We start from the raw sequence: 20968 nt of genomic DNA on the forward strand, positions 1-20968 counted from the left end.
GACTGCATGTAAAGATGCAGCCATACAAAAGTTGTAATAAAATTGCAAAAAACAAAAAACATTTGGGTTATCAAAAACAGTTTTAGATCAGAATTGGCCAAAATAAATCGACGTATTTTTTTCTTTTTCAAATTTGAGCTTTAGCTGACGATTAAAAAAAAGTTTTCTTCCGTGACACATGAGGGCGCTATAATGACGCTTTGTTTGCGGAAGTGTCCATCACTTCTCCAGCAACGAGTAAACAGACTCAGTGATACACAGAGCTAAGTTGTAGCTTTGAATTTTTGCCATTTCTGTGGTTAATTGATATTGGATTTAACAGAGGAACCCTTATCGGAAGCTTTATACAAGGAGCGCTACATTGAAAGCTTTCCTTAGGCAAAATAGTTACAATGTCAGCTGCACGGTTGGTAACGCTCTGTCTTGGGGTAACATGCTAAGCTAAGTGCGAAGCTGCAGTAGTAGTGGAATGGTGGAGCGAAACGGCGCCAGCTTCTCCGGTCATGGCAGCGGGAGCAACAGCCGCTCATGGCGGCTCCATGGAATCTACCATAACCAGGAAGTTTCAGAATATCACAAACACAATGGACTCGATCCAAGGACTGTCAGCGTGGTGCATAGAAAACAAAAAGTACCACAGCGTGATCGTGCGACACTGGATTAAATGTTTAAGGAAATGTAAGTAAATTCGCTCGATCTTAATGGACCTGTGTGCTTTGGCCATTGTCGTGTAGTATGTTTTGAGAAGGAGTCGTTCAGTTTTTCCTGTTTCTAATGTTGGATAATAACTGGGTATTTGTACTTTATCACGTAGATTGTCTAAAGGTAGCGTTGTTACACAAATCCATATGATTCTAGTATAATTTCGTTATGCTCATTGACGAGTAATATATATATATATATAAAACATTATTGGTTATTTTGAAAATTTGAGTCATGTTTTTGTATTGCAAGCAGGTTACGTACCGACATCCGGCCCATAAATGTTTATTGTGACTATTACATTTCTGCTTTGTGATCATTTTATTATTTGTGTAACTATTGACTCCTCATTTGTAAAGATGGACAAACTAAACTAACTTCTCAAATTATAATTTGGACAGTAACTTTTATGTGTTCTTTTTGTGTTTAAATTATGTGGCCATATAACTTATGTTATTTCAAAAGATCTTTTTCAGATTACTTACACAGTGCCATGATTACCTCTACTCCACCTACTACTTTATATATATACTTTATATTTTAATATTACCATACTAATGTCATGATGCTCTTGGGTTTATCCAGGTTGTTGTGGAAGCAGTTGAACTTTGATAGTTTCTGTAAAAGACATTTATTTTATTGTAGTGACGATGTGTTCACATCAACAGTATTTGAAAATTCTAATATTGCTGCATGAAACAAAATTGCATTGGCCTATCTTGCTTTAAAAACCCCACAAATTAAATTGGACACTCCAGGCACCCAGGGACCAGTTTGTGGTTCTTGCTGAACACATCATTGAACACACCACAACTCCGCATATTATATTAAAAAAACGGTCTTAGTCTGACGCCAGAGTACCCACAGGAATTCAGTGTTACCCATGTTGGTTTGCCTTTCACAGTCAGTGCAGCAGCAGATGGCTCACTGACAGAGTGAGGATGTTTTCATGTGTAGAAGTCAGTTGGTGAACCCATCTGACTTCCTGTGCAGCATTACACAGGTTGAATATTGGCCACATTTATTAAGTTTGGAAATTGTCATTGTTAACTGATTGAGCTTTAAGAGTATTTCACTTTTATTTAAGACTTTCAACCAATGCATAAATCTTAAAGCCAAAATTTAGACTGTAAGTGTTGTCAATGAAGTAGTATGGTTTAAAATGTTTGAAAGAAGCCTTCTCCATCAACTTAAAAGAATATGAACTCAGTGGAGACATTAGAGAAGTGTGTGTCTACTCTGAGGTCTAGTTGACACATTACAATCTTTTAAGATTTGCTAATTAGCTTTGTCCCTTTGCTGGCTGTAATGATACTCATATACACTGTCACTAAACTGAAACTAAGTGAGCTTTATCTTATTATTAAGACATAACTAGTGAGGTATTCACCCCACACTGGTTAAATATCTGTGTTGAAAAATTGGATTGGCTGTAAAAGCATAGTTGAAACACTGTTGAGTTCTGTGATGCTAACGTACATGTACTTGATTGGTCTGCACACACTCTATGTCTGTGTACTGTTATTGTTGTCTGCTTCACTATGTGAAAAAAAAATCACACTAAGAAGACCAGAAACTATTGAGTATGGGTGATAAAATTGGTTGTGTCCCAACATTCTGGCAAGTATTGCAGGTATGAACTTAATTGAGTTACAATTAGCAAATTGGTTTAGGTCTGTCAGTAAAGACAGCGACAATCCCTATCATTTTGCCTCATAAATAAAATAAAAGTTGAAGCCCATATTTTTTTTTATTTTATTGCACGTTTTCTAAAGTGTACTAGCTTTTGTAACGGAATAGGATTGTAAGTAAACAGTGTTTTAGTAATGCAGGTGTGACTAAGTTATATATTTTTGTTGTTTTTTTTTTTATCAGAAAAATATTAACGAATGATTGAAAACAGAGATTATCTCTTTATGTAAACTCATTGACTTGTGCTTCTGTTCTTTGTTCTCCTGCAGCCGATTCCCCGTACAGACTGAATTTGTTTTACGTCGCCAACGACATCATTCAGAACTGTAAAAGAAAAAACGCCATCGTATATCGCACAGAATTTGCCGAGGTCCTCCCCGAAGCCTTCGTGTTGGTCAAGTAAGTCATTTTTATGATATGAAGCGATAATCTTTTCCCAGGCCGCCCTGTTTGTCCTCTAACTTCCTGTCAGCCTCATTCTCTGCTCTCCTCACTTTCTCCGTCTCTTCTGCCCTTGTCTGTGTTTTATTCATGCAAAAGGAATCCCTCATACATAAATAAAGCAAATGTCATTACAACAACATAAATCTCTGGCCTCTCCTGTTCTTGCTCTTGTCATCTCCTCTCCTCTCTCTCTCTCTAGCCATGAAGGTGACACGAAGGTTATTAAATCAGTGGACAGGATACTGTCCATCTGGGAGGACAGAGGAGTGTATACAGGGACACTTATTGCTGATCTGAGGGGAAGTTTAATTAAAGAGGGGTCCCCTCCTGAGACACCAGTGGAGCAAAAAAGTAAGAGTGCCAGTTGATTTATTTAACTTGTAACATTATCACTGTTACATTTCCCTGCTATGCTAAGGAGTATTCTATTTAGCCTTTCCAACATTACCAAACTTACAAGATAAATAATCAATTTATTTATCCATTTTTTCAGCTCCCCAAGATTCTAAAGCAGATCTACAGTCTAAGATCGTTGCAGAGTTTGTAGTAAGCAAAAAAAAAACTTCTCAACACTATTGTTTTCATATTTTTCTTTTACATAAGTTGGCAAACAGTGTCTCAACTACTGTGTTCTCCTCACACTGAGTGACTGCTCCATCTGCTTCAGCCTCAGGCACTAATAGACCAACTGTCCAAGTACAAGAGATCTCTGGAGGAGCTGGACCTGCGAGAAAAACAGCTGGCAGCAATGAGGGTTGATATCTGCAGCTCTGGTGCCCTCAAGAAACTCAAAGGTTCAGGAGAAAGTCTTTCTATGCTTCTCCACTGTCTCAGAAGTGATTCTGATGTCTCTTTTAAATGTTTTTTTTTTTTCAGATAAGGCTGGAGGGAAGAAATTCTCTAAGGACTTTGAGGAAGCTAATACACAACTGCACGATTTTGTCAAGTTTTTTGATAAACAAAGTCGTACTGGACCGCCTCTTCTTGAGGCTCTCGCTAATGCAGACATCTTCTATGAGATGCAATACAATGAGGTCAAGATCGTGGCTAATGTAAGGATCACATTTGTCTGTCATTGTCCTTGTGTTCCTTTTTTAACCCGTTATATTTTAATGTGTAAAAAAAGTTTGTGTTCATCAAAGTTATTTATTCATCATTGTTCCCCTCTGAAGGCCTACCAGACGTTTGCTAACAGAGTGTCCCACCTCAAACGTAAGCTGGACTCGCTTAAGACCACTTTGCCAGACCTGGATGAGTCGCCCATACCTTCGCCGTCTGCAGATGCTCCTTCTCCCACAGGGTCGGAGTCTCCTTTCCACGGCATGGAAATAAGTCACCCTGATCCCGATCTGGATGGCTCCGCCATGGATGACGATTTGGAGCCGCCAGCCCCGAGCCCTCTGTCCTCAGTGGGAGAATCTCCATCACAGACGGAGAATCTAGGAGACAATGACAATCGTGAGGTGGAAGACATGGAGCTCTCCGAGGAAGAGATGGAAGGTGTTGGCATCATAGGTGAGGAATTTGTGGGAGTCTGGTGCATTTTGTGCATATGTCAGATCCAGTTCTCTGGTATAAAGGTTTTTTTAAAACATGTTGAAGTAATAAAATAAAACACTTAGGTAGGTGAAGAAAAATAACCTGGATTAGCACAGGATGGTTGTTTTGGTAAATCACAGGATTTTTAAATAATCATTTCTTCTGTACAAATGTAGGACTGTCTTGAGGAATCTGTCTTAGAGAACAAGCTGGTAGTTGTTTGTCAGGAAAACTTTGAGCAAAGATTGTAACACTCCTGCCGTTGTGTGCTGCTCTGTATTTTCAGCAATATTATGTCTTGATTTGTGGTTGCACATTTCATTACTCATTACGTCTTCCCTCTCCTCAGTGGAGCAGCAGATGGAACAGCCTGCCAACCCAGAGGAGTCCACTCCAGCGGAAGAAAATAAGGAGCCATCGGTAGCAACGGAGCATCCTGCCACACAGGTCACACCCCCTGCGGCTGCTCCTGCCACCGTTGTGGAAAATGTTGACCTGGGTAAAATTGGCTCCATCCTCAACAGTTTAAGCTCAGTCATAAAACACTCAGGTGAGCCAGTGCTGGTGGCCATTCTGGCAGAATTTATTAGATGTAATAAAAAGGAAATAAAAAGTCTGAAATAGTTTGCTATTTTCTCTGGTCAGAATTCAATAAACTGCAAAATAGTGCTATAGTTTTTTTTTTATTATTATTATTTGCACTGCTGGTGATCAGTTGGAGTCTACTCTGGGAGACAAAACATGCATGGTTGTTTAAAGGATTTACTGCATTTTGTTGGGTTCACAGCTTATTAGAATTTATGTAAGTTTTTCTGTCTTTCCTGCAGAAATGTCAATAGAAAGTCCTCCGGCATCTGCTCCTGCTGCCACACCTGCTCTCTCCGTCAACTCTCAGGATGCGTCCTCACTAGTAAACCTTCTTTCTAAGGTGGATGTGAGTCCTTCAGACCTCCTTAGTGCTTTGTCAAAAGTCCAAAGCCAAAGCAGTTTTGGAGGTGAGAAATTTAGAAAATGTATCTTAAATATTTGGTCCGTCACAATCGCCTGGCTTAAAAATATTTTTTCCCCCTTTTCTTAGGTGTCACCTCTGTTCAGAGCAAACCTGTCCCAAATGTGTCCTCATTCTCATCCAGTTCAGACAAGATTAATCATGTGTCCATGTCTGCACCAGCAGTGACCTCTCAGAGTGTCTCCGTCCCCTCTATTGCTGCAGTGACTTCTTCCCACAGCCCTACTGTGACACCGAGCACAAACTCCCATGTCCCTCCTCAGACTCCTAACCAAGCCTCTGCCCTGGTTCAGGCTCTTCACAGAGACATGGAATTAGCAGCAGAATCTGAACCGTCCTCAACTTCTCAGAGTTTGGAGTCAAAAATCCACAACTTCCTTCAGGGAAACCCTGCCTTCAGTGCATTTGACTTGACTTTTTCTGGTAACCCAGCAGCAGGGGAAAATATCAGCCCGGGAACTGGTACAGACACCCAGGATGGAACTCCAGTGAGGGACGAGGGAGGAAGCACCCCGACTCAAGATGAGATTATGGACAAACCCACAGTGGTCCCCTTCTCTTCCAACACAAATGCACCGTCTGCCGTAGATAGTTTTAGAAAGGCTACAGTTTTGTATCCGAATAGCACTCAGATCAACATCAGCAGTTCCCAAGAGCAGACGCAGAACGGACAGGTTTACCCTCCACACCCGTCAGAGCACAGGATTTCAACATGCTACCAACAGTTTTCTGCTCCACCAGGAGGTCCCGTGCCTGGAGAGGCAGCTCCTGGCCCAAAGACAAATGAAGGATTCAAAGGGCTGAATGAAATGAGTTGGTTTAGTGAAACTTACCCACAGGGGAGCGCTCAGCAACATAGACCATACGGTGTGACCGCACCTGGGAGTTCTGGAAGAAATCAGACAACAGGACTGTATCAGTTCCAGACAGAACAAAGTCAGCAGCATCAAGAGTCCCTTCCCCAGCAGAGCACTGCTCAGTCTTCTCGTTTTTTCAGCAACAACCTCCCTCCTGTCCCAAAGTTACCACCTCCTCCTCCATCACAAGCCTTTGAACCTCCTCCAACAAGGATTCCTCCAAACAAGCAGATGATTAACAGTCCAGGGGAAATACCTGGCATGAGAACTGACAGTGCGATCAGTGGGATGATCGTGCACGACCATCAGCACAAGTCCATGTACACTCCTGAAGACCCACCATTCAATCCTGACCAACATCACCCTCGTTACCCTGAGAATTTACACCCTCAACGAGATGACATGCAGTATCACGATGAGCGCTACAGTCATGATCCCAGTAACTTCCAGGAAGACCCTTTCCAACACCCAGATGATCCATATTTCAGACAAGGCAGCCCCCCACGCTTGTTCCCAAGAGGTCGTGGCATGCATCCAGGACCCTCACCTTCAGCGGACCCTTTTTACACCGAATACCCACAACCTAACCCTCCTCAACACTTCATGCCAAGAAGACCACTGCCACCACCCCGACCTCATCTTGAGCCACATCACCCTGGTCCTCGACCTCTACGTATGCCTCTCCACCCTGGGCTCCACCCACCTCCCAGGGGACCTCCACGTGCTCCATTTCCTCCTCGCTTCCATGGTCCCAATGCAATGCTAAGAGGCCAACGTCCAGGACCCCCAGGTCCCCCAAGAGGAGGAGGTATAGGAGGAAATCCTGGTCCGATGTTTCCTCCAAAGAGGCCTTTTCTTCCACCACGGTACTGAGTTGAAAAGCTACCCAGAGGCATCTGAAGTAGCAGTTGTGAGTGGAAAAAAGTGCAGATGCTGATGTTGGAATCCAGAGGAGGAGGTTGTACTAAAGTAAAACTTTCAGCAGCCAAGAAAAAAGGCAAGGAGACAAGGGCGGTTTCACGATCAACACCATCAGAGGCTGTGAGAGGAGCTGCCGAGGTGGAGAGCAAAGAGAGAAGATGGAAGGAAATAAAAGGTGGATATATTCATATAATACACTTTTTTGTTTTATTTGCTCCAGTAATTGAGTATTTAATTGATTATGTAAATTTAGCATCAGTTTCATATCAGTGGCTGTGCACATGGTGTGAATGTGTGCATGCAAAAAAATAATAATAGCTACTCAAAATTTTCCTCCAGGTTGGGTCAGATGATAGTTATTTTTGCTAAGAGAACAGAATCTTGTAGTTTATGCAGACTGTGCTGTTGTTTAGTTTTTCACTGGGCAGTTATTACTGCTCTCTTTCCTACATCAGAATACTGCTGTAGGTTTTTGTTAATTTATCAATTTAATTTTCCATTTTATTATAAGAAGAGAATATCCATGCATTTTTACAATCGTGCACAGCAGTAGTTATACAGCCTAACTTTTATGGTTAGACATATGAAGGGCTGGTTCAATGTTCCTTTTGCGAAATGTTATGTTTGTGAAGCAGTTCTTTCTCCACGAGTGCGTAAAATCAATTTGGTCAAAGTTTTACGACTCGGTGAGTTTCTGGACGGAGACTGACACAAGTCAGAGGAAAGGAAGAATGAGCGACAAATCTCCCACTTCACCCCAGACTCCACTCGACCCAACCATCCAACCCAGAAGAAAAATCAATTTTTGGAGAGGATGAAGATTCTCGGCTTCAGTTTATTTTACTTGTACTGACTAATAAAAATATGAGTTTAAAAAAGTGTGTTGTTTTTTCTTCACTGATCCCAGGACTGTTGCTCCACTGCGTTTACAAATGCGGCCTCCAGGAAAAACTGCCAGACATCCTAAAATTACAATTAGTACTAAAATGTGTACTTTGGTGATGCATTTGAACCTGCCTTTAACTTAACTTTATTTAACCAAAAATCTATTTTTTTTTTAGTTTGATGAATGAAGAATTCAGCTGAAGGAGAATCAAGGACTAGGTTTTTGGTTAAGCTGGGGTGGGTTTAGTCACTGATGCTGAACTATGCAAGAGAAGATTTCTTTCAACAAATACTTTACACTTTAGGCACCGGAAACATACTGTGTATAAAGTGTAAAGATTCAGTGAGAAATCACTGTGCATAAAGACCAAGGGCAGAAACTTCTGCTCAATGTGCGTACAAACAAATGAGGAGATATTTTGTCGCTGCTCAATGTGCGTGACTGTACAAACAAATGAGGAGATATTTTGTCAATGCCTTGTGGCTCGATTCTTTGAACTGACAACAGTTGGTGATAAGGATCAGTTCCACAAATGTGTACTTTCAAAATAGGTGTATGTTTAACGTCAGTGAAAACATTACAAGTATTTCCTTTTAAGCATTTGCAATATTGATTAAAAATGCATCACCAAATTACAGATTTTTCTTCCTTAATCCTATGTCTGTGTCGACTGTTCCAACCTTTTGCATATAGAGATTGGTTCGTGTCAAAAATGCTTGGTCATCATTGGAATCGGTCAGCAAACATAACGGTTACATAAAGTAATCATCATTTTAACCAGAGGTGGTTCATCTACCCATGTAAAACTCTGTACTCAGCTCAGCAGATATGATTGTTCAGTTGCCAGGGCCTTAAAACACTTCAGCATAAAATTGGCTTCAAACTCATTTTTTGATTCATAGAAGATTTTAAAAAAAGATTAACAAACCGAGTTTTATTTAGTTAGGCATTAAAATCCCTAGTAAAAATTTAAATGGAATTTATTGGAATGGAACAAACAAATATTGTAGGTTTGATTAATGTTTGTTAAATGAACATAATTTAAGGTAATCCCAATTAGTTTTCTTCTAAAATCTGATACATATGCCATTTGGAAAACTAAGTATTCTTATCAGTTGAAATTGTTCATGATCTAGATTCATTTGAAATGTTAAAAAAATGTCGATAGACATGATAATCTTTTCTCCAGACTGTGAACCAAGCTGTCGCCAGATGTTAGTTTTCTTTTACGAAAGCACTCAGACTGTGGAGAAACTGTTGAACACAGCAGACCTTCAGTCACATTTACAGTTCTTCACAGTCTGTCCAGGGAGTCAGATTATGTTTGTTCATTGCTCTCATTGTAAACAACAGTGATGTACCTTTTTGAGAAAGAAATCTTTAGTTTTGTACACAGAACTTCCATCTCTTGAATTGTAACCAATTTTCTGTCTCACATCTTACACCCCTTCCCCCCCTTCTCTCTCTCTCCCTCCCTCTCCCCCTGTTTCCATCCTCAGGGAAACCAGAGCCACTCTTTGATGTGTTTGATGTGATGGCAACTTTTCCTCCACAAATTCACTGATGAAGGTGGGAGGAGGGCGTCACTGTTGCTGTGTTTGTGCCTGTCATGTCTAAATTCTGCACCACCTCCAGTGATGGTGTTTTTCTGGTCTGACATGACTGCAGCTGTGTAAGCCTCCACGTTAACATATCAGGAACAGAAACAGCAGCAATAAATCAGAGGCAGCTGTACACACAGAGAAAATAAGATGCTAATCCTGTTTCTCTTTCTGTCACTCAAATGTTTGAAGGGCATCACAGAAGATGGCGTAGACAGAGAGGCCAGTGTGGCGTAAGTACAAGAGGTCGAACACCAACATTTTCAACCCAGTCAGTATAAAAATAAAGTGATATTATAATAAAGAACCAATGTTTATATCAAATCATAGTGCCATGTATTGAGCCAATTAGATCATGTTGGTTAATGTATTTCCTTGTCCTACCTTAGCCATAAAATAAAATTAACATGAACTAAAGAAGGGCTCTTAACAACTGTTAGAATGCAGATGAACTTAAATAAAACCAAACATTAAATCAAAATTAAGGCCCAAATATATTTAGACAAAAATAGGACTTTCGATTATTTAGAAAATAGAAGTCTTTGCTGTTTTTAAATTAAATGCCATCTGAAATGGCTTACGTCTGGGCCTGTTCCGATTTTAGGCTACCTTTTACATTAACACATTAATTGCTACACTATGGAACCGACATGTGTAGCGGTTAGTACCCCTGCCTCACAAGCAGAGAGCAGAGAGTCCTGGGTTTGATTCCCAGAGGAACCACACGTTTGGTGCCTGCTGGGGGCAGCCTGTTAACAGCATATCTGACGTTAACACAAGAATTTTACAAATATAGGATCAATAGAGTTAAAAAAAAAATTAAATCAGAGAACTGAGCCTGGTCTAGTTCATTCAGACCAGCCCATGTGGCTTAACCACCTACAGGAAGTGTTGCACGTTAAAAGTCACAGTATCCCCTATCCTTACTATTCGGGTGTTTGGTTGTAACAGAGCACATCTACACATGTCTAAATGTATTAAGCTCCTGTCATTTCTACCTGTAATATAATATGGATGTACGCAAAGCGACCAACTAAACACTGAAAATACATGTTCAAAAGAAATAAAATACTACTTCTACAGTTTGTCTAATTTACATGCTGCCCACACTCCAATACGTTAGTATTGAAAACATTAAACCCGTCACGACTAGTGTCCGTATTTCGTCACCAGGTGTCGTTGTCGGTCACACTAATAGAGGAAGAAAACGTCAACCATTGTCAAAATGACAGAAATCACGTTTTCAAAACAAAACAAACAAAAAAACAAAACACTAGGGTAACTATACTAAAAAAACAAACAAAAACAAAACACTAGGGTAACTATACTGAAACATTCATATGGACCTGATCAGAACCAGCACAAGTCGCTCAGCCACGCCTCCAACAGTGGGTGAAGGGCGGAAAGCAGACGGGATTTAGGGGCAAATGACAGATGGCAGTCTTAGCGTTAGAGACAAGCCAAGGAGATTCGGCTGAGCTGCTGGGAATAAAAGATTAAATGTTTTTGTGACAGACCGTCACAAAGACGAGTGAGAGGTTCGACGTGTTAATAACGTGGCTTTCACTAAAACAGCTCCAGATCGTGACTGCCCTGAAGTAAAGTGTGCGCATGTCGGGCGTGTGCAGCCTGTTGTCATGTGGGCTCATTGTTTACATGCTGTCGTGATTTTACGTAAGAGTGTGTTTGTGTGTCTATGTGGAATTGAGTGTCCCTGCTTATGGGAGCACACTGGTGGAAATAGTATCTTTTTTCCACATCATGCCCAAATAATGAATCAGAAACTGAGTAGAGCCATTTCAGGACCACGGCCAGCTCCACCGCGAGAACAAAAGGCGGATTTACATCGCTTGATGTCAGGGACCGTCTGCTTCTTCGCTGGGCACGTAAAAACGAAGAAGGCAACCGTTAGAGAGCAAACGCACATAGTGTGCCTTTTTCTGCCAAACAATTATTGAATAGAATAAAAATTAAAACTGCGTCTGAGTTGTATTATCAACTTGTTTTGCTAATGTAATGCTAATGATTCAGTGACTTTTACAGACATGAAGTCCTGGATGTTGTTGTAGTTGTGTTGAGTGGTAGGAACTCTTTTAACTGCAAATTAAAATTGCATGGAAATAAAACTGAGACTTGTGTACATTATAATCAAAAACAATACTTGCCTGACTGAGGTTTAAAACTCTTTTTTTTCTGTGACTCAAAGCATTTAATATACTGTATCTGTCTATCACCTACTGTGGTGATAGCTATTTGTAACAGACTATTTTATAAACACATGTAAGCAGTAAAAGAGTGTTTTCTAAATGGTGGGTTTGGACCCTCAAGGTTGGATAGTAGGACTGGATATTACGGTCAGTGTCTTTATCTTTCACAATTTTACACAATCCTGCAGATTAAACGGTTATTTTTAAAGTCTTCCTGGTCACTAATGCAATTCAGTCATTTCTTCTTCCTGCCCTATCCTTCATTCTCAGACAATTTAATTAAAATTTTGCCCTTTTCTTACTTAGTTATGCCGTTCACAGACATGTGCAGCTGAAAATATGACCTCCTTAGTGGAGGAGATTAAACTGAAGTAAGAATCTTCTTGTAAAGCGCAAGGTCAAAGCAGCCAAACAGCGGATAGACAGACATAGAATAGAACAACCAAAGGACACAAAGCTACGTGCTTCTTTGATTGAATTTGTTTTACATAACTCCGGTAATGTACACATGAGCTGGGAAATGCTACAGTCTCTATGTCCCTGGACAGGTCTAGATAAAAGACGGATGTGTGACTGTCTATGTGTCTCAGGAGTGTACCTCTACATGCTGATATGCTGTAAGGTGAAATGAATCTCCCCTTTCATAAAACCTACTTGAAGATGTAAATATATTTTCTTGAGGAAAAGAAAATTCCACATGGAATGTTTGCAATCAAGTATGCATGTTATTGCATTTTGTAAACAAAGAGCATAGTAGCTACTTGCCTCCAAGGGACACTAGAAAGACAGTTGTAACAGCCAGTTCCATGATTTGAGTGTGCTGCTTCAACATTATTGCTTTATATAAATCCTGTCCTATATCTTGCTCAGAAACATTTCACACGAACAATTCTGCACGCACAAACAATTCTAGTCTCTTGGAGACTAGTAGCTGCCCAGAGTATATTAAAACAAATACATCACAAGACAATCTTATCTGAGAAAAGGGTTAATTGTTAGTGTCCAGCATGGATGACTCTTTTAATGCTGTATTAAATATCACACAGAGCTATGGACCCGTCCACCTCGACATAGTGCCAAAATATTAAATAAAAAAAATTAAAAATACATTATTGCTTAAAATAAAATGCACACAAGTGTCGTAAAATACATTATGTGTATTTTAAAGTGTTAACCTTGACAGCCCATTTCACGTTAGCCTTAGTCTTAGCTTTGACTAAATTGTATGTTAGTCTTAGTCCCAAATTCGTCAATTAAATTGTTTTTGATGACAATATATCAATATTTATTTTAGTCGACTAAAATGTGACGTGAAATATTGTATAAAATCTTAACAGGGCATATATTTATATATGAATAGTAGAATTAAAATGTTGACGAAGTTAGCTTACAGTTAATGCAACAAGAACTTCGCTGTGCTTACCATTCTGTCTCATTTGCCGCGAGCTTCTCTCACATCGTTGTTCCACACGACGTGTCTTGTTTTCACTAAAAACTGTTTTCACTTATAAGTAAAATAAGTCAATATGTCATGTTTAGTCATTTAATTTTCGACCAGCTTGTTCCCGCTCCTGAATTCGTGCCGTCGTCTGTTCTACTACCGAACATTAATTCGCTGTGATTGGCTCTTCATTTAGATGTCCCGCCTTGTAGCCAGGTTCCGATTGGTTCTCGTCCTAATTTGCTTCTCAGGTAACGTAAAGCAATCAGCGCTGATGGGACTTCCTCCCTGCCTGATTCTATTTCCCGTCTAGTGTTTATTAGATGACTGATGCGTCAACAAAACTGACATTTAATCCCACATAATGTCGTATTTATTTATCGTTCTACATTTATATTTCTTAGAAAAGAAGGTCATTGACCATGTGATTCATAAAAAAAATAAAAATCGACAAAATGATCACTGTGCACACGTGGTTTTGGTGACAGAGAAAAGATTACATAATGCCATTATTTACTTGCATAAGCCAGACGTCTTTAAGACTCAAAGCTAAGCTTAACTAAAGTAAAACTGCCAACCTTAAACTCACACCTTGCCCTATATTCCTATCAGGGTTTTTTTTATGAAAGAGTTACATTATTCAAAGTGACTTGACTTGGTAAACGTTGTCACCCATTATTATTATTATTATTACTATTATTATTATTGTTGTTGTAAAGGTAACTTTTGAAGATTTCCATTTGTGGTATCACAAAGGCATTCGTGTGGATTCCTAGGACGTTTACAGACCTTGACAGCTCTTGAGAAACGAAACGTCATACTTTAGTTTTAATAAATGAAATAAATGCCGCTGTTTGTCAACACGCTTCTTCCAGTACTCCAGCCTGGCTGGCTGTTACAGGACTGGTAGTTTTGCGACGGTCCCTGGCGGCAGACATCAGGACTCGCTCAGCCCAGGGGAGGGTTGGAGCTGAGATGGACAGGGAGGGAGACACCGGCTTACGACGTCAAAGGAGTCCACACACACACACTCACACTCAGATATACACAAGGAGAGGGAGAGGACAAGCCAGCAGACTGACAATTCCCCACGGTCTCCTGAAGGAAGCCAAAAATTCCAGTTAGTCTCAGCGCTCTTTCCTACAAGCCAATCAGAAAACTGTTTGTTAGTATTTATTTTTTATAATTACCATCATCAGGTTGTTAGATTTTATTTGTACAGGGAAGAGAAGCGGCAGGAAAAAAAGGAGAAGCAGAACCAGGGGAAAAACACGCTCATGCCGAATAAAGGACCGTGTGTGGACGCACTTGTAACCGGATTAAAAGACCAATGAACTGAATGATAGAGAGTGAATAAGTGAAGAAGAAGAGGAGGAGAGAGAAGAAAGGCGTCCACTGCTTCTGAGCGATTCTCTGCCATCAACAGCACCACAGGTACGATGAGAGATGATGATGATGATGATGAAGATCATCATCATCATCATGTATTTATTTATTTATTTCATTTCACTCCTTTCTGTTATGTTGTGAGTTTGTGTGTGTTTTACTGTGGGCAGATGTGTAAAAAGGATGTTGGGTCATTGTTGTTGACAAAGAGAGCTCATGCATGCAGGACTCCAGCTGTGCTCACACACACGCACGCACATATACACATTGGCAGATCACAGTCCGGATTCACTAAATACACCACGGGATGGTTAATGTTTATATTTATGCATATGTTCATTTATTTTCTTCACTATAATTTAGCCCTAAATCTACAATTCCGTCTGCCCCGACAAAGAGAATAGGTCATAACTTGAGCTGAATGACTCATGAATATGTATTCTGAATATTTAATGTCAACCTAAAGATGATTAAAGTTATGAGACCGTAGCATTTCTTTTATTAAAACGTGTCTGCTTGATGCAAATAAATGCTAATGCTGTTTGGAATCAGGTCCAAAAATGTGTTATAATTCTTTTCAGTACCTATTAAATAACATCACATCTCAGTGCTGTGTAGTAAATTCACAATTAAATATAGCTGCTGCTCAGAAATAACGCATTTGACAACACATAGCAGAGGCCAGCCTAATTTGTTATAATGAAATGACTCAACACAATGACGCTGAAAGTCCTCGATGATTTGTTATAATAAAAACTCATCTAGATCTAATAAAGTAGGAAAAATGGGGATTTCAAGCAGTCATAACAAATGTGAGCAATGGCTAGCATTTGTCTTTTTGACAGAAATATCTTGTGTTGGACACAGTGAGTAGGTAAAATGATTCTTACAGTATTAAAGCCATATATTGATAAATAAGTCATTAACAGTGGGGAAATAATTGTAAAATCAGTAAAAAGATATAATTTCCATTGATATCCTTATATATTAGGTTTAGTATTTTACCTTTCTAGCTTTCTATTTCTCTTTACTTCAACAGGCAAGTCTCACTTAGTCACTGTGTCTAATGGAGTTACGATCAAAATTAGCAGCAAACACAGCACAGACACTGTCAGTGCATCTTGACTGACAAAAAAAAAAGCATCTCATTCCTTGGTGTCCTCCGTGTTAATTTTACATAATAAACATATTGGCAGATTATTAATAATTTGGTCATCATTAGTTTAAATATTTAGTAAAAAATAGAAGTAAAAAACATCTTACGGCCCTACAAAATGAGCTAGTGGACCGTGTCAAGCCCTCTGGCCACATTTTTGACACCATGTCCTATATTTTATCATTATGATAACTGATCTGACCGTTAATGATGTGTTATGTATGATGTAATATATATATATTACTAGGTACAGAATTGTTTTTTTTTGAGGAGAGGTCGTAGACGGTCCCTATGTGCAGTGGGTGTGTTACATACACTAGGTAGCGCTCAGGACACCGTCTGTTTGTAGATGAAAGAACGGGAACACGATTCATGTATTGTTTTGCTCTGAATGGGGACAGCGGAAAAAAATGAGTTTGTATAAATACCCACGTGAACTGTATCAATGAAATCCTGGCCACGTCTTACAGTTTGATGGATCTCAGCTTGTTTATGGACCAGGTTGTCTTTCTTCTCGGGGCTAAAACTAAATTTCTCTTCCCTCTCTTTGTTTACATCAAAACAATGTGCAAATTAGGGAAGGCAGAAGGAGGGGGGAGCGGAGGGGCAGCACTGCCATCACAAAATGTGGAGTAAAGATTGGGGGCTCATCTGATTGGCTGTGCATTTAAATGACCGTGTTTGACTGTATGGTTAAGATAAGGGATGAATCCAACCAAGTGTTACTCCTTTGTTTGGGATCACCTGATTTAAAAAAAAAACAAAAACTTTATCGATATATTGCTATTTTTATATTTTTTCCTCTTTTCTGCATTGCCATCCAGGTTGGTACACTCGTCCCTTTGTCTAAATGACAAGTCATTGATGACGGCCAGTGTGATTGAATTTAGTCAGTTAGTTAAACGTGGAGCACCAGGCCGTAGTCCATTTCCTGCAAGGGGTTCTGCATCTTCAAAAACCTGCTTCATGTGTTGGGGGCAATCGTAGAACATTACTTTTTTATATAAATATAATCCTATTTACCTTGGTGCCAAGTAGTCTGGAATGTAAAGCTCAGTGATCAAATAGGGCTGTACACCTCTGTCAGAGCTTTGTCAAATTTAAACACTGTAAACTTCAAGGACTTAATACATGATGTGGAAGTGAATTATTTTGCGTACTCTACCTTTAATGTTGTTAAGGAAATTCTGTCTTATGTTTTGTTGTCCTCTCTTTGACCAGTCATTAAATTGAACTATCTCGAAAATCTTCACTGTCCCTTTAAATCGACTGTTTCTCTGATGGTGTAGAAAATATTAATTCAATCCCACTGAATGTTCCCATCTGCACCTCCATCCGCGGCCTCCTGTTTGCACCTCCTGTGCAGTGTGAATTCAAGCCTGCGGGCTCCTGTCTGCTTCTCGTGACCACCTCCTCCACTCTCTGCTCCATCTCTCTCTCTCTCTCTCTTTATTTTACCATGTGTGTGTTCATGTCTGTTATTCATTTCGTCTTCTACAGACTTCTCAATGAAGGAGCCTGACGCAATCAAGCTCTTCATCGGGCAGATCCCCCGAAACCTGGAGGAGAAGGACCTGAAGCCCATCTTTGAGCAGTTTGGAAAGATCTACGAGCTGACGGTGATAAAGGACAAATATACAGGGATGCACAAAGGTAAGGGATAAAAAAAAACTCTCTTTAGAAGACGAGCTGCAGTCTGGGGAAAAGGTGGCTGATTTATTTAATGGCATCAGAGAGCAGGGAGCGCAATACATTACAATAATTACAATATAGTTACGCCTGATGACTGATTCTCCTGGAACTATATCAGGCTCTTTCTCATTTAGCACTTATCTCTCGGGGGCCTCTTTAAACCGCCCTGCGAGGCTGGGAACAAAAAGGATTGTTTCCTCGCAAATATTTTAGTCAGACTTCTCGTCTTCCAGGAAGAACAAAGGAGCTTTGAATTAAGTTTAATCATCGTGCTAATGAGTCATAAGTATTTCTTAAACAAATCAACAGAATCTCATTCGTCATTCAGGGCCCTGAAAGCCCAGAATAAACATTTGTATTCAACAAGTACTACTAAGTATAATACCTGAGATCGTCTTTGTCCTCTTCTATGTGTGACTGCACTGTGATTGTAATTTCTCATTGCTATGCTTCACCAGCTACAGCCTGCTCATCATGACTTATGGACATGAGGAAACTCTGTTTTCTGCCACCAGCCCCTGGATTAATTGCTAACACAGCCTTGAACCTTTTCTTCTCTGCACTGGAGAACAAACTTAATGTACAGTGGCAGAGCACAGCAGTAACACTAGACTTGAGCACACACATTAAATCTCCCATAGTGCCCCGCTGTCCTAACTTTCTTCAAGGGCTCTATTTAACACCGTAAGAACCTGTTAGCACCAACCGCTGTTCATGTGATGCTTCAGGAAGTTGATGTAGTTTAATCAGAGTTTCTCAGCATCTATAAATCATTGTAGCTCGTTCCCTTCACAAAGAGCTACACTTTAGCCAAAAAGGCTACTAATTTTAATCTGACAAATACCTCAATGTGAGCTAAAAAGCTAAAGTTAGCAAAGGTGGTTGGAATTATTTTTCCAAATCCTCTTTCATCATATTGTATATGAGAGACATTCTCTTTAGACTAGTGCATGTCAACCTTGATCCTGAAGTACAAACCTTTGACACGTCTTACTATTACTTCAATAAATTACAAAACAAAGCATCCAAGTAAAAAGATGAATTCATGGGCCTGGATTCAGAGCCACACGGGGAATAATGATGACCACACAAATCAGTCAAGTCTTTGAGGGCTATTCTGGAGGCAGACGCTCACCCACAGCCTCGTGTGACAGCTGGAATGAAGTTCTTTAAGTGATCCAAACTGAACCATGATCCTCCACGTCATTTCTAATGCAAATAGGAGCTGAGAAAACAAAGGCTTTTCTTCATATAAAGCATCAGTCACTGGGGAGACGTATAGGTGCAGGTGGCAGCGGTCCTCTGACACCTACAACACCTATTCTGCATACATCTCCATATTCATGATTGGAGGGGGCCCTAAAGGTTAATGAAGGCCCTTCTCTATTGTGTGGCACTGCATAGGTTCTGCTTAAACAGCATGATATTAAATACTCATTCAGACTGAGTCTGGGTCTGGATTCTTCCCAGGTATTATGATTTAATAATCCCAAAGATGGGTTGAAAAAAAATGGACGTTGTGGGTTGTTTTTTTTTTAATTTGTTTTATCCCCTTTGGCCTCATCTTTTTAAATGCAGATTTACCTACATGTTCATAATGACGGCCTGATTAAAGCCAGGAGGCTGTTTCAAAATTTCAATGCTCTCTCTGAAAAACACGGCATAAATCCCATGCACGTACAGTGAAGCAGATGCATATTTATGACAGGACACTTCAGGGCAAACAGTCAATTAAGATTAGGTTAAAATCACATGATGATGTCAAACCTCAGACTATGTTGAGAAAAAATAAAACAAACAAACATGCAAGGTCTTAAACTTGTCTCCGTTTGTCTCCAGGATGTGCCTTCCTCACATACTGTGCACGTGAGTCCGCCCTCAAAGCCCAGAATGCACTGCATGAGCAAAAGACACTACCAGGGGTGAGTGCTAAACCTTTTTTTTTGTTACCCAATATCTTCCATTCGGATGTGTTTCTATTTAGGAAAATGTGTTTCTCTCTTTTATACAGAGCAGGATATTTTCAAATGAATTGTTTGAATTGGAAGCTTAGTCTGTATAGGTTTTCATCCAAACATAGAAAGAGAAAACTGCAGTCGTTATTTCATAGTCTTTGGTTCCTTACACTGATTTTCTGTTGGGTTTGGGTCAGTCAAAAACATTCCTTCCATCATTCTCCCACCTCTGTGTTTCTCTGTGTTTTTTTTGTTGTTTTTTTTTCCTCTTCCTAAGCCTTACTGTATTAAGGTCAGAGGTCAGAGACCGAGATCAAATCCCAGCAGTCATTGGACAGATCACCAGGCCAAATAGGGACAACCAATCATTCACATTCACATTCACACCTATGGTCAACCTCGAGTGAACATCAACATAAAAAGACCGTCAGCAACCATCAAACTGCTGATCTTCTTCTCTAAGACCAGAGCTCGAACCACCCTTCTGCTGACTCAGCAACGTTTATATTTCCAAAAAGTTCTAGTTTCGTGGCGTTTGACCAAATACATGCCTCAGTCACCGTCATAATTCTCCAGGATGTCCCTTACAAACGTAGGTAGGTGTCCCCTCTAATGGAAATATATAAACTCATTTCCTCTTACATAACTTTATTTGATTACTGCCTGACACTGCCTGGAACCATTTCGGATATTTTTTTTAACTCTCTGAATGGATTAATTTCTTGCAAGAATGGAGCTGACAACACAGTCCAGCAATCTGCAGGGACGCTGAGAGAAGAAGTCTGTGATACAAACGATGATATAGACGCTGACACAGACGTGGGCGGGGCTGGGTGTCCTTCACTGGGCAGGAAGGCCTGAAACACCTGGTCTCAGAACAGATTAGGCTGACGTGCAGGAAGTAACTAACGAGCGGGGAGTAACTGTGGGCGTCTGTCACACAAAAGCTTCTGCTGTTCTAAGCAGATCAACAGACATGAAGAAATGGTCCAAGGCAGCTGCGGTGTGGGATGAAATTATTTATGTTTTTCATCACGACCTTTATTCTACCACACGTTTTTTCGGTCTGTCTTTCTTCGTGTCTTTTATAATTGATAACTTTTCTAGTTTCTGGTTTAAGTTTTTTTTTTAGTTTTTGCAATGATGAATCTGGAAGGTTGATGGTTCGATCCCGGTAGTAACTAATGGTCTTTGGTCTGGGTTTGTTCACTCACTCACTTTGAGCGTGAATGGTTGTTTGTATTTATATGTGGCCTTCAATGGGCTGCTGCACCGATCAGGATGTAGCCCACGTTTGATCGATCCTGGTAGGACAGGCTCCGACTCCACACTGACCCAAAGTATTAAACACCAGAAGATGAATAAACCAAGGGTTAAATAGGTCAAAGGTTGAACCTTGAACTCACTTCTATGAGAGAGATCAACCTCAGTTTTAATGTTTGGTTCAATGTTGTCAACGTTTTTTGACCTTAGTGTTTTT

The 20968-nt window shown here is 40.0% G+C and overlaps 2 protein-coding genes and 1 long non-coding RNA gene across 6 annotated transcripts in view; all 3 read left to right on the forward strand.

Moving 5' to 3' along the window:
• Positions 1–20968, forward strand: part of LOC103394590 (uncharacterized) — a 315109-nt gene that overhangs the window by 109280 nt on the left and 184861 nt on the right. The window lies entirely within an intron of this gene.
• On the forward strand, positions 194–8042 carry rprd2a (regulation of nuclear pre-mRNA domain containing 2a). Its single transcript, XM_008331945.3, has 10 exons — positions 194–678; positions 2664–2793; positions 3038–3189; positions 3332–3384; positions 3506–3632; positions 3715–3890; positions 4011–4353; positions 4727–4927; positions 5205–5372; positions 5456–8042. The coding sequence occupies exons 1-10, from the start codon at positions 504–506 to the stop codon at positions 7114–7116; spliced, it is 3186 nt and encodes a 1061-aa protein (XP_008330167.1). The 5' UTR covers positions 194–503; the 3' UTR covers positions 7117–8042.
• Positions 14145–20968, forward strand: part of celf3a (cugbp, Elav-like family member 3a) — a 34003-nt gene continuing 27179 nt past the window's right edge. Inside the window, exons 1-4 of one of the 2 annotated variants that reach the window (XM_025065305.1) lie at positions 14145–14419; positions 14522–14733; positions 17342–17494; positions 19373–19455. In XM_025065305.1, the coding sequence (XP_024921073.1) occupies positions 17350–17494; positions 19373–19455 (228 nt within the window). In that variant the 5' untranslated portion in view covers positions 14145–14419; positions 14522–14733; positions 17342–17349. Of the gene's footprint in view, positions 14734–17341; positions 17495–19372; positions 19456–20968 lie in introns of both variants that reach the window. The other variant, XM_017041019.2, reaches the window with a different exon arrangement.

Source organism: Cynoglossus semilaevis, chromosome 18, assembly GCF_000523025.1.
Source record: "Cynoglossus semilaevis isolate Cse_v1.0 chromosome 18, Cse_v1.0, whole genome shotgun sequence".
In the NCBI taxonomy this organism is placed as follows: domain Eukaryota; kingdom Metazoa; phylum Chordata; class Actinopteri; order Pleuronectiformes; family Cynoglossidae; genus Cynoglossus; species Cynoglossus semilaevis.

Coding starts and splice junctions, on each gene's coding strand:
- rprd2a (XM_008331945.3), top strand. CDS start 504: ATGGCAGCGGGAGCAACAGCCGCTCATGGCGGCTCCATGGAATCTACC. Junction 3,891..4,010: donor AGGTCAAGATCGTGGCTAAT/GTAAGGATCACA, acceptor TCCCCTCTGAAG/GCCTACCAGACGTTTGCTAA. Junction 5,373..5,455: donor AAGCCAAAGCAGTTTTGGAG/GTGAGAAATTTA, acceptor CCCTTTTCTTAG/GTGTCACCTCTGTTCAGAGC.